The sequence below is a fragment of the Cinclus cinclus genome, chromosome 17 (genome assembly GCF_963662255.1).
Source record: "Cinclus cinclus chromosome 17, bCinCin1.1, whole genome shotgun sequence".
Lineage (NCBI taxonomy): Eukaryota > Metazoa > Chordata > Aves > Passeriformes > Cinclidae > Cinclus > Cinclus cinclus.
The window spans coordinates 5,605,505-5,618,798 of NC_085062.1; the positions used below are offsets into that span (position 1 = coordinate 5,605,505).

A 13,294-nucleotide genomic window follows, 5' to 3' on the forward strand; every position below is an offset into this window, starting at 1 on the left:
GCTGTTGCTCCTCCGTGTTTGTATGGAGCAGGTCCTTCTCTACACATGGACGTCTGGAACGGAACTCCTGCAGTTCAGTCCCAAGGAGCAGAGATGGTGCAGTGTGATTCAGGTATTGAACACCCACCACTGGTTACACCTGTGTGCAGGGGCTGTCTCCAATTGTGAGTGTGACCTGCAGAACCCCCAGGTTCTCATTCATAACCAGGCAAGATGGGAGCTCTGGCTGTCCTGCTTTGGAAGCTGAAAGCAGAAGGGAGAGCAGGTGCTGATTTTGACACAGAGGATTGCAATGCTCAGCATCCTCAAGCTTTTCCTGAATTTCTGTTTCCTCACACAAGTGAGAGTGGTGCTCACAGCTGGCATTATCTAGTAAGAGGATCTCTTACTCAAGCTAACAGTGAGGAGATGCTCATGGTGGGAGGGAAAATGCTAAAGGGGAGTCTAATACATTTGCAAGATTCATTTGCATAGTTTCCTTACTTATTGAAGCAAATTATGTATGTAGCTGTAGCACAAATATGTAATTATATATGAAATATGTCAATCATATTACTATTTGATGAGGCAACTAGGGTGTTTCCAATGAGTATGCCACTAGTTATCCTACATTTATGAGCAATTTGTGCTTCAAATGCAGGGTTTTTTTTTTTTGTAATAGCAATTTGATTAATTGCTTTTGCTTTCATTATCTGTAGCTATTTACATTGTTAGTACTTTAAGTGTAGTTGGTGTTTTTATGTTGGCAATTCCTCAGCCTTACTCCAGGGGCTTTTATTTTTCATAGAGTGCCCTGGCATTGCCTGAGGATAAACTGAAAGTATGCTCTTTTCCCTCCCCAGTAAGATTCTCTGTATCCTCTGGGGCCTACAATTTGAGCAAACATGAACAATATATTAAAGTTTTTATTATTTTTTACTCCAAATTGCATCATTATACTTTCTGTTAGATGCCGTATAAAACGTAAAATAATGCTTTGCCTTAAAGCAACACAAGACAGCACAACAGAAGAGATTTGATTTAGTCAATAGACAAGAAAAATGGTGGAGCATGTACAGGAATAACAACTCAGGTGTGCTTAGTCATAGGACATGATGTGATTACTGTAACAGATCTTTAGAATTTTATCTGGCTGACTGCACCGTAAGTTAGTAACTTTAATTGTAGATAGATTATTTATGAATTGTGTAGATCTGTAATGTGGGCAGTCAGAAAACTTGAAATGTTTGCATGCTTGATGTAGCTTGGGGAACTAATAAGAAAACAGTTTTTCCAGTCTTCTCACTCTGTTAAAAGAAGTTTGTTTAGAGATTTATCCTTTTAAATGTGGATTTATAAATAAGTTGCTTGTTTCCCCATTTTAGGAATTCATAAAAAACTTCAACCAAGACAAATGATCCTTCTGTGCTATCCTGTCTTACCACACTCCTTCCACAGGTGTCAGTCACATAGATGTGATTACTGTTGTCTTCTGTGACACTGATTTAGATCTGCTAATGGACACAAAGACTAAGGGATGATGTGACAAAATTGCAAGAGGCAGAGATACCTACACATACAGGTGAATTTCATGCTAAGAAATCAGTGTTTTAAAATCAAAAGTAGAGAGAAGATGATTTGGGGAGAAACTAGGATTTTTGGTTGTGCTCACCCTTCTAATTTAAGTAACTTGGTCTTTCAAGACCCCTTCAAAGATTATATCATACCCCTTCCCTTCAGACTAGAGGGAAAATGAAAATCATGTCTTTTCCACACGGCTGCTTTCTGTTTCCCCTCTACTTTCATCTAACAAACCATCTGGGCTTCTGGGTTGGGACAGCCAAAATAAATGTGTGTGTTTTCAGCCCTTGATAAACAAGAAATGTCATTCCTGATTATCACTGGGTTTCAGATCCACCAGTGATGAGATGCTGTTTGTGTAGTCCTAAGATGCATTCATTGAAAGCTTCTCTCAAGTGACTGTTTCTTTTCTTGGAGGGATATGCTGAGAGCACAAAGAGTGTAATGTGTTTCTTTGTTTTACAGGCTTGTAAGTGTTAATTGTATTGAAGAGAGGCTGTTGAAAAAGAGAATTAAACATATTATTCAAGAACTGGCTGCTCAGGGAGGGGATTGTTCAACAGACTTTTTATCTCAGGTACTGTAACATTAGGAATGTGAGCAGTTATTTAATGATACATTAAAAATTAGTGTTTTACTAGATCTGAGACAGAATTTTGGGAATGTAGTGGTTTGTTTATTTCTAGGCTTGTTTGGGAACCAGTGATATGTGTTCACAGTTAAATTCAGAAGAAATCCTGAACTGTCAGCTCATATAGAAAATCAGTAGGTTACAATATCTAGTAATAAAGATTTTCTTGTCCCAATGATAACGTTATCCTTTTATTGACAATGTTTTGATCAATCAAAAGCAACATCTGCACCAAAAGGTGTCAAATACCTCTGTAATCTGACTTTTCCAAACTTGATTTTAGGATGACTAAAAAGTTTTGATATCATGCCTTATCTTATTGAATACTTTAAAACATGTTTCCATAAGATGTTTTGCTCTGAATATGGAAAAGAGGGTTCTAGAACTTTTACAGAAGAGAGACTGTATGAGCTAAGAAATTATTTATTGAGAGTTACATGACTCAGGAAACACCATGGTTCTTACTCAGAACACCTGGCTGGCTTGGTGGACCAGGTGTGGGGATTTCCTTTGTTTTATGTAAAGCTTTAGAAAAATTTCATATTTACTTTCCTGCACAACAATCAAGTGGCTTCTGTAAAGGTCCTTGTTTTCAATCCATTCACATCAAATAGTTCTGTGCAAATTTCAATACTGAAACACTCAAACTACTCAGAAGTAATTTCAGACTGTTGATAGATCTGTTCTTGTTCCGAAAAATTTAAGTTACCAACTGTTCTCCTGAGGGTTGTAACTTGCATTGAATGAAATTGTATTGTGTTGGAAAACTGTTTCAGAGTCCGGGGTTTTGCCAGATTATTTACATTTTTTTCTAAAAGGTCTTGGCTCATGTCAGGGGTGTGGTCAATTCTTGTAACTATGTTAATAACTCTCCAAAGCAATGCCAAAATCGTTACATTGAAACCATTGCAGGTCCAGGGGGAAAGGTGAGTTTGAATAACTTGGTATACAAGCAAACGTTAGTAAATACCTTCTCCTAACAGTATGACTAATATAGGTTGTATTTATTATATTTCCATACGCCTAGAAATATAAATCTCCCCAATGTTATGACAACATGACCTTGGATGTACAATTTTGCACTACTGGTATATTAAAAATAAGGGAGGGGAGCTGTTTATTTTAAATTTTAAAGTGGTAGGATATGAATCGTCTTCATTCAAGACTATTGATAACTATGAATGTTGAGACAGGGCACTTTTCATTATGTATTTTGGGTACCTAAGCCTTCATTTTGTGTTTATCCCAGAACACAGGTGGTCATCCTCTGTGTTAGACAAGCCTGTGCTAAAGTCCAAAATTCTATGTATTCACATCTATGTAAACCACTTTGAGTTGATGACAATGACTACTAGAAAACGAAGTTCCTCAAATAGATTCCTGTAAGTTTACTTCTACTGTCTGTATTTTTTTCTCAGATTTAACAGTTAATCACTAGTGACCTGATCGGTGATTTTGTTTTCTCTTAAGCACGAATGTATTTCACGGGGACCTTTTTCTTATCCAAGGCTCTGTGATGACCTTTAGCCTTAAGATAAAGTAGTGTTTACTGTCTAATAATCAAATCTGTGTTCGGGCTGATGTAAAGCAAAGCCTGAAGCCCTTCCGTATCGTTTCGATGTACCAAAAGTCGTTCCTCGTGTCAATCCTCGGTGCAGTCTCCTGAGCATCAGTGTGTGCCCATTGTCTCTTGTCCTGTGACCTGGCAGCACCGAGCAGAACCAGTCCATGCTCTGAGCCTCCCTGGAGACACTGACAGGGATGGGGTCCTCTCTCCGCCTCTTTTCGAGCCTTTCTCCGTAAGGGAGATGCTCCAGCCCCTTCATCATCTTTGTTTCCCTCGGCTCCAGGCGCTCCCAGTCTCTCCTGTCCTGAAGAGTACAAGCCCCGCCAGCTGCAAGTGTGGATTTTCACACCGCGTCTTAAGCGACAGCCCTTCTCCCTGCGCGGACAGAAACCACTCTCTGCTCGGTCCTTCCCCTCCTCTGTTACAATAAATATCATTCTGCCCTGTCGCCGAGCCCGTTCCTATCGCGACAGCACCGCGGGCCGCCTCCGCGGTGCGCGCAGGCGCGGCGCTGGCGCAGGCGCGGCGCGGCCCGCGGGTGGCGGCGCAGGCGCGGCGGGACGCGGTTTGTCTCCTGCCGGCGCTGGTAGCGGCGCCCCCGCCCGCGCTTCCTGCCCGCAGCGAATGGAACCCGCGGCGCCCGCGGTAAGTGCGGCCCGCGGGGCCCGCCCGGGCCCGGCTGCGCCCCCCGCTCCGCCCCGAACGGCCCCCGACGGCCCCGCCGCCGCACCGGGAACGGCCGCGGGGGGACGGGCCCGCCCGGCGCGGGGCGGAGGACGCGGGGCGGGCAGGGCCGGGCCGGACCGGGCCGGGGGAGCGCAGCCCCGGCGGGGGGAGCCCCGGCGGGGGAGTCCCTGCGGAGCGGCGGCGGCGGGGCTGGGCTTCGTCCCCGGCCCGCCGGCCCCGCCGCGCTGCTCGCACACAAAAGGCGATCCCTGCTTCGGGACCTCCCTTATCGGCCTGTAATTAATTAAGTGTTTTCACTGGGGCCATAAGTGTTCGTGAGGTGCGGGTAATTAAAATAATAAGACCTTGTTGCTGGTGGTATCGTTTGAATCTTAATTATCTGGTATCGACGCTGTGAAGTAACCACAATACCTGAAAGAATTGCCGTATTGTTAAATCTTTTGGGAAAGGGCCTGTAAGGAGTGCATTTTTTTCCCTCTTCCTGTTCTGCTGAGGGAGCTCGCTCAGGTTTGAGCTGCGGGGAGTGGGAGAGAGCCGAGACCCGCAGGGATGAGCCCCAGAGCGGGAGAGGCGGACCCCGCCCGGAGCCGCCGCTGTGCCGGCTGCGCTCCCCGGTACCCCCGGCATGGGAAGTCCCGGGCTCTCGACCCCCGGTCACTGCTGGCACGTGTGTGACAGCGCTGCTTTGCTTCACCTTCCCGGACAGCCGCCTGTTTCCTGGGGCAAGGACGGGAATATCTCGTCCCCAGGGCTTGGGCGGATCGCTTCAGGTAGCGCGGGACACGGGAGCGGAGTGCTGTGATATGCTGTGCTCCCTGCCTGGGCAGCGGAGGAACGGGAGAGCGGGCAGCACCCACTGCGTGCCACTGCTTCCCAGCAGTGCTGCCGTGCCGGTGTGCTGCTGCCTGTTGCCACTTGCAAACAACTTGGAGTTAGGAAGGCCAAGGAGTGGCAGCACGTTTGTGTATGTTTGGTCTGAAATGCTAAAAATGAAAGTCTTGCTTTTAAAAGAGGAGAAAGATTTTGAAAGGGAAAAAACACAAAGCATCGGGTTTCATTTTCTCTGCTGCTATTTCTGTGTGAGTCCCAGCCCTGAATCTACCTGTCAGTGCATGTCATTGGAATTTTTGTTTGTCTGTGATTGAAATACAAAACCAGAACGTTTTGGGACTTCTGGGTAGCTTGACTCAATAAACTGCATTTTAAATGAAATGCAGATTTGGTTAATTTTCATCTCTTTATGTGTTCAGAGGGAAAGAGAAGGCACAGTTAAGCATCAAGTTAAGCATGGTAGTTTTGCATACATTTACATGACTTGGCCTTCAGTAGCTAGAGCAATAAAGTTGAGCAGTCTACCCATTTTCTTATTTTTAGTTGCTGTTGAAACAATAGATTATACTTTTTAGCAATTATGTCTACAATTACTTTGTTTTAGAAGTTAAAAGCACTGAAACATTGGTAATAATGAACACAAAAAAAAGAGTAGATGTCTGATGCTGGAGACCGTTGTTTCTTGAAATTGCACAGCAAGGGAAAAAGTCCTGTTCATTCTTTCTTTTTTTATTATTTGAAGTCATTCTACCTAGCTAAGGGGATCACAGCATTTGTAGGACTATTCAATAGCAGTATTAGCTAGAGAAATTTCTGAGAGATTTAAGTGGGATTTTGTTGTGGTGAGGGTTTTGGATCAATTCGAAGCATTTATATAATTGCAAAACCGGTATAACAGAGTTCTTACTATAAGGTAATCACTCTAGTTGTAGCTAAATAGTTCCAGTTGCAGCAGAGTTTTTACCTTCCCTAAATGTCTGTTTTTGTGTATTTCTTTAGAGTATTCTGTAAAACCTTAGATCGGTGAGGATGCACCATGGCAATGGTCCTCAGAATGCCCAGCGCCAGCTCCAGAGATCCAGGTCCTTCACAGGCAGTGAGGGAGAAGAACAACAGGCAAATTTACCCCAGTCCCCCGCAGCCTCTTTCGCGCCTTCTGCGAGTCCCTCGGCACCGCAGTCGCCCAGTTACCAAATCCAGCAGTTTATTATGAGCCGGAGCCCGGTGGCCGGGCAGAATGTGAACATCACCCTGCAGAACGTGGGCCCGGTGGCCTCGGGGAACCAGCAGATAACGCTCACCCCGCTGCCGCTTCCAAACCCGACGTCTCCGAGCTTTCAGTTCAGCCCCCAGCAGAGGCGCTTTGAGCATGGATCCCCCTCGTACATCCAGGTCACTTCTCCTCTGCCTCAGCAAGTGCAGTCCCAGAGCCCCACCCAGCCTAGCCCGGTGCCGGTGCAGGCGCTGCCCAACGTCCGGGCAGGCGCTCCCGGAGCTGGCCTGGGCATGTGCAGCCAGAGCCCCACCAGAGGGTTTGTGGATGCCAGCGTGCTCGTGAGACAGATCAGCCTGAGCCCTTCCAACGGCGGACACTTCGTGTACCAGGAAGGACCGGGAATTGCGCAAATTGCTCAAGGAGCTGCTGCACAGGTGCAGCTTCCATCGTCTGGGACACCTGCCACGGTGAGGGAGCGCAGGCTTTCGCAGCCTCACTCGCAGTCTGGGGGCACCATCCACCACCTGGGGCCTCAGAGCCCCGTGGCCAGCGGGGCAAATATGCAATCTTTGACGAGCCCGGGCCACATCACAACGACCAGCTTGCCACCCCAAATCAGCAATATTATCCAGGGGCAACTTATGCAACAGCAGCAGCAAGTGCTTCAAGGGCAGCAGCTGAGTAGGCCCATTGGATTTGACAGGACTTCTGGTGGATTGATAGCAGGAGTTGGGGGACCCAGTGCGTTTGGAATGACATCACCTCCTCCTCCCACAAGTCCTTCACGGGCCACTGTGCCACAGGGGCTGTCGAGTCTTCCTCTCACTCCTTCCGCTAACACAGCAGTGAAAAAACAACCCAAAAAGTTGGAGGAGATTCCTCCTGCCAACCAAGAAACTGCTCAAATGAGAAAACTGTGTTTGGATCATCACCACAAGCAGATGGAAATTCTTAGGGAAACTTTTAAGGAATGTTTGATTGAACTGTTTTTCCTGCAACACCTTCAAGGGAATATGATGGACTTTTTAGCTTTTAAGAAGAAACATTGTGTTCCTCTGCAAGCATACCTGAGGCAAAATGACTTGGATCTGGAGGAGGAAGAAGAGGAAGAACAATCTGAGGTCATCAATGATGAGGTAAGAAACTTTGTTGGAATAAAATCATAGATTAAGTTGTAGCATTGGGATTGTGAAGTATTAAAGAATGGGACAGCACATGAAAAGTCATTTTTGCTTGATGAAGTATGGCAGTTTTGCATAAAATAGTTAACCTGAGAGAATGCAGTTCTGCTGGGTAGTGTGATTCGAGTGTGCTGTTAGATTTATGGATTTAAAATAAAAGAGTAGAGAGGGAGCTTTAACTGGCCTAGTTGCACACAAGTAAAGATGGTAGAAGTATGGAAATAGTTCTAAGCTCTCAGAATGGTCATGATTAGGAATCGTAGTCTGAATTTCACTTGACTGGAACAAACAATAAAAGAATGAGCAAAAGCATTACAAGAGGTTAACATGACTCGTGTGACTTCTAATCGTAGATGTTACTGAAGTTCAATGTTACTGCAGCCAACAAAAAATGTGAATTAATCTAATTAGTGAGGGAGAACATGTGTAAAGGTCCACAGTCATGTATTACATCATTCAGGGTGCCCTGGAGCTCTGTGTGTGAGTAGCTGTTTAAAGGATTAACAACCAGCACTTACAGACTGGACATTGACAAGCTCACTTTGTTACTTATGCAAAGGTTTCGATTACTAACTGGCTTGAATTCACTGTTTATTAATGGCAAAGAACTTGAAAGAAGCTTACCACAAACAGGTGCTGTGCAGCTTTCCCTGCCCGTTTTTACCCATCTGTGGGTGCTGGAGCACTGGTCTGGTGCAGAGCCTGCCCACAAGCCAGCATTGCAAGTGGTTGCAGCAGGGTAGATAGAACTGATGCTTCTGCACCACTTGGCACTCATAAATATCTTCAAAAATTTATGAAAATATCTCAGGGTATATAGGTGCCAGTTTGTAGAAGAACCAGTATTATGTAAAGAACCTTGTGTTGCTTTAAATGCCCTTGGGAAATTAGCACTTTCACTGAAATTTGATGACTTGGGTATGAATCATTAGCAGTCATGCCTTCAGCTGGAATTTATGGGAAATTTTAACAGAATAATGGCTGAAGTTTAATTTATTCATTGCTTTGTTGTCTGAATTTCTTGATTAGGAAAATACATTTCTGCTTGTGACAGTTAATGGCAATTTTGAAGGAATCATTACTTTATATAGTAACATAAAAGCTAGCCTATTGCTGTAATTTATTGACAATGCTTATTCAGTATTTTTTTTTTCACCTGGTTTGTGTTTTGTCAAATTGTTTAGGTGTTCTTATTGGGTTTGCGTGTTTGTCAGCTGAAATAACCAGGTATTTTTTAACTACCATCTGCACACTTTGAGGGATCTTTAGTGGGTGTAAATGGTACAGGTTCCTTGAAGTCAGTGGTGCTGCTACACTTTAAATGAGTTGAGGCTCTACCCCTCGGTGTTTTGGGTTGAGAATTTGCTGTACTTCGCTGCCTTCTCGTGGTGGATCCTCTTTTGTTTGTGGAAGCTGCTTATCCGTGTAACTGCTGGAGAATTTTGCAAAATGCAACAGCAAAAGTCTTTATGCGTTTTCAAGTGATGAATCCTTCTGAAAGATTATGACATCTTTTGAGTATGTTCTTTCTTTGTATTTGTCGTCTTTGTTTTATTTCCCCCTTCCCCTCTTTATCACTTTCTGCTAAAGCAACGCGCTTCATCCCTTGCCTGGAAGGTTGATCTCTGGGAATTCAAGGGGAGAGTGAATGGTGGCTGTGCTCATTGCTTAAATAAATGTTGAAGCTCTCTTACGTTCAAACTGTCTGTCATGCTAATTTGTTGTCCGTTAGCAGCAGCAATCATTCAATTTTAAACACACTTTTATGTTAACTGGATTTAAGAAAGCATTTCCAGTGGCGTGAAGTCACAATAAACAGTCAAGGCTGTGCTCTGTTCTGCTATAAAAAGTAAGACAGAACTCTTAAAAATGGGCTGTGCTTGAAACAAGCTCTACTGATGGTGGTTTAGTTATTATCCCCTCTTCAGTGAGGTGCCATCAGTACCAAAGGAGTGTGTTGAACAGTTAAAAAAAGAGAAAAACTTCTAAAAAGAAAATGATTCTCCCTTCTTTTTTTTTTCCCAAAATATTTCTCTCAGGTAAAGGTTGTGACAGGAAAGGATGGGCAGACTGGTACTCCTGTCGCTATAGCAACCCAGCTTCCTCCAAATGTTTCTGCTGCTTTTTCATCCCAGCAGCAACCATTTCAGGTACTTTTCAATGGTTCTAAAATGTAGTTTCATCCCAGATTTTTTTTCTTCATTCAGATTTGATATTTCTTAGATGAATTAGAATTTTCCCAAGAGCCCATCCCTTATCATCTAAACAAAACCAAAAAACCTTTGCAATCTTCAAATGCATCAGTATAACTGAAGCCTTGAGGAAGTTAAAGCTTTGTCTCCAGGTTGCTGGCTTATTGCATTAACTTTCAGCTTGAATGTTTTCACTTTGGTTTGTTTGTCTTTTGTATCCCTAATGCATTTGGTTCATTTGTGCATTCTGCGTAGTGATAATATGGATTCTTTGTCTGTGGCATTGTAATTGTGGATTTCTTCTAAAATTCTTCTTCTTTTTTTTTTTTTCTTCCCCTTATGTATTAAAGGCTTTGAGTGTGGCTACAGAAGGTTTTGGATTTGCCTTCCCTGAAATGTTTTAAACAGCAATACTAATCCTCTGACACAATTTGTTTTAAAAAATTGCTTTCCATTAGCTCTGCCATAAACGTTGGGAAGAAGAAACAGAAGTGCTTATTTTCATTATAAAAGTCCTTTTTAACAATTTTTTTTTCTTTTTTTTCACGAGGAGTGCTGGAGAAAGCCAAGAAATAAATGTGATATTCAGTTAATTTTTTTTGTGGATCAGTGATGATGCAACTTTTCAGTTTGGTGTGGTTTTAAGTAGCTGCCTTCAACTCTGTTACCCAGACATCACCACATACATACCATGAGAAGTAATATACCCTAATTCCATCTGCAACTAAAATATTTACCTTTTAGCACAATGATATGCTTAGCAGGTTTTGCAGGGTGAATTACTCTGCTGTACCACAGCAGCTGTACAGGCTGTGCTGCCTTTATCTAGGCTTTAGAAATGGCAAGTGAAATGAAATACGAGATGGGTTGTGTTCCTGTGTGTAACAAATGGGATGTTCCCTGTGGTACTGTACAAAGGAGCAGTGCAGCAGAGGGGATTGCACTGAGAGCTCTTCCTTAGGGCCAGAACTGACATGTCTTGGATGCCTCCTGAGGTAGTCAGGCTTCATTTAAGCTGTTTAAAATACCTAATATTATATCATGTTATTTATTGGGGTGATTAGGGTTATTACCAAGCTGTAGCTGCAGCAGTGATGATACTTTTGAAGATATTGTAGCATGTCAGACTAGTTTCAGAGAAACTGGTTCATGCTAAAAATGTACACTCTGTGTGGTACTGACCTTTGAGCACAAACTGCTAACAAAAATGCCACAGAAAGTGGCATTTCTTTCCATCAGTCTTGCTCTTTGCAATTTTTTATGGAGAAATAATGTGTCCCAATCAGCATCACCATTCAAATCCCAGTGCTGAAGTGCAGCACTCAGAATGATTATTGTCTGCGTGCTGCATAATCATGACCTCGGGACAGCTACATTATTTTAATTAAAGTTGGGACGGTTTTAGTCTAATATTAGTGGTATGTGACTGCAATTTATAAAGACATAACATGTCTGCTCTCTGAAGACTCTGGCCTAAATTACACGGTGATAATGCAAACAGCTGGGAGGCATATTCTTAAGAAAATGTCAGTCAGAAATCCTAAAGTAGAGATACAGCCTGAAACTGTGAGAATGCAGTCATCCAGAGGGAGAGAGCTGGTGAAATAAGTGGCATTTAATGTGGAGTTAGAAGAATATAATTTCTTAAACTGGTTTCCCAGTAGCATCTGATGCAAATGGGACATAAACTAAATTTGTTAGACAATTTAGTAGCATTTACAAAATCAATTCTTGTGGCTTGTTTTGAAGATTCTGTAAATGCCCAGGTCTATGATGCTCTGCCAGACACTGGCTGTTGGACTTGAAATATGCTGCTGCATGTCTACCCTGTGACAAGACAAACATTTGAAGACTTAATCCCTATTGAATGTGAAATGGCAGTGAACAGTGAATATGAGTCAGAGATACTTAAAACCAGAATTTACATCTTAAGGCTGTAGCTGTATCACTGGAGTGGCCACAAATGCCCTCAGAGCAGCAAAGTGATTAAGTGTTATTAATTCATAGCTATTGATTGAGTCTGAGTGGCATGAGATGTATTCAGCTCAAAAAGGAGCATTTGAAACCCACTCATTTTAGGTGATGTTTGCTGTGATTATTAATACTATGAAGTGAAGCACTGAAGATGCAGGATGTCACTGCTGTGATTTATTTCAGTATAGACTGGTGTTTACCTCCATGGGTTTAATTTATATTGGTAAAATTTCACTTAAAATTATAGAAGAAAATACCTGTAAGTAAAGTAAAAAAAAAAAAAAAAAATCATGTCTTTCTATGTTGTCATAAAAAATTTTCACAACATTTGCAGACCCTTACTATACCTCATCATGTTTAAGGCTCTCACCATTAGAAAAGTACACTTTGAGAACTAGAGTGCTAAATTAATTAATTTCCCAGGATGCAGAGACTGCCATACATCAAGTCTGTGTTCGTATTTTCTGATGGAATCTCTTAAGATGTTTTTTGGGATAGCCCTTATTTTTCTCATATTAAGTTTCATAGTAGAATATTTGGCACAGCATGTCCAAATATTGAGGAGAATTTAAAAATTACTTGGAAACAGACTGAAAGGAATTGGACTTGCACAGACACTGATGGACATTCATAAGTACTTGCCAGTATGCTGAGGGCCCAAAGAGCATGAAAATTGTCATATACACAAGTTTGTTTGCTTCAGTAATCCTGTACATGAGGCTGTCACCTGTGCTTGATGCTGAAAGGATTCTCTGGGATAGGTTCTTCCCATCATTATCAATATGAAATGTAGTGATTTAAAAATAAAAGTTTGAATGCGCTGTTTAATCTTACTGAAGCTAAATTCCAGCTTGCTGAATCAGAGCCCAGTGATTCCTTTTGCATCTCAGTATCAACAGAGCTCTTCCAGGCTTCTTAATTCACAGTTTGTGTGCAGTTTATCCTCAGACAAAATGGATAGTAATTTCTGGTGAGCTCTGGTATCACCTTAGCTGTATGGAAATAGTTTTTTTCCTCACTGAGTTTATTAATGAGACTCATTTTGCCAGCTGTGCAAATAGGTACAAGTCCAGCATCTGGAAAACTGGAGCTGGGACTTGTGTACCTTGGCTGAGGTTCTTTATTCCATCTTCCTAGCTTTTTTCCTGGAATATTTCAATGGTAACTCTCACAAAGCTCTATCCTGAGAGTGAGAGTGCTGGAGACTCAAATAAGCTTACACTTTTTCAGGATGAGGGTGAATTTGTGTGTTACTGATGTTCCACACAGATGTAATACACTAATGAAAATTTCCATTAATTAAAAAAAAGTAACAAAAATACTGGGCAAGTTTAATTTTTTACATATTCCGTTTTCCTGAGTTTGATATCACTTAACAAAATAATAGGTACGCATTATTTATAACCAACTTCATCACCGTAAAATTTAAACTCAACAAAGAGTATCTGTGCATTG

The 13,294-nt window shown here is 42.5% G+C and overlaps 1 protein-coding gene, 1 long non-coding RNA gene and 1 other non-coding gene across 3 annotated transcripts in view; all 3 read left to right on the forward strand.

Moving 5' to 3' along the window:
* The first annotated feature begins 748 nt into the window (after window positions 1-748).
* On the forward strand, window positions 749-887 carry LOC134051155 (small nucleolar RNA SNORA49). The gene has a single exon (XR_009933763.1). It is a non-coding gene; the product is annotated as a small nucleolar RNA SNORA49 (small nucleolar RNA).
* A 556-nt stretch (window positions 888-1,443) lies between these two features.
* Window positions 1,444-3,574, forward strand: LOC134050909 (uncharacterized). The gene is made up of 3 exons (XR_009933744.1): window positions 1,444-1,561; window positions 2,026-2,137; window positions 3,441-3,574. It is a non-coding gene; the product is annotated as an uncharacterized LOC134050909 (long non-coding RNA).
* Window positions 3,575-6,305: 2,731 nt separating this feature from the next.
* EP400 (E1A binding protein p400) overlaps window positions 6,306-13,294 on the forward strand; it is a 44,647-nt gene continuing 37,658 nt past the window's right edge. Inside the window, exon 1 of the mRNA XM_062504049.1 lies at window positions 6,306-7,628. Within this exon, the coding sequence (XP_062360033.1) occupies window positions 6,306-7,628 (1,323 nt within the window). The remainder of the gene's footprint in view (window positions 7,629-13,294) is intronic.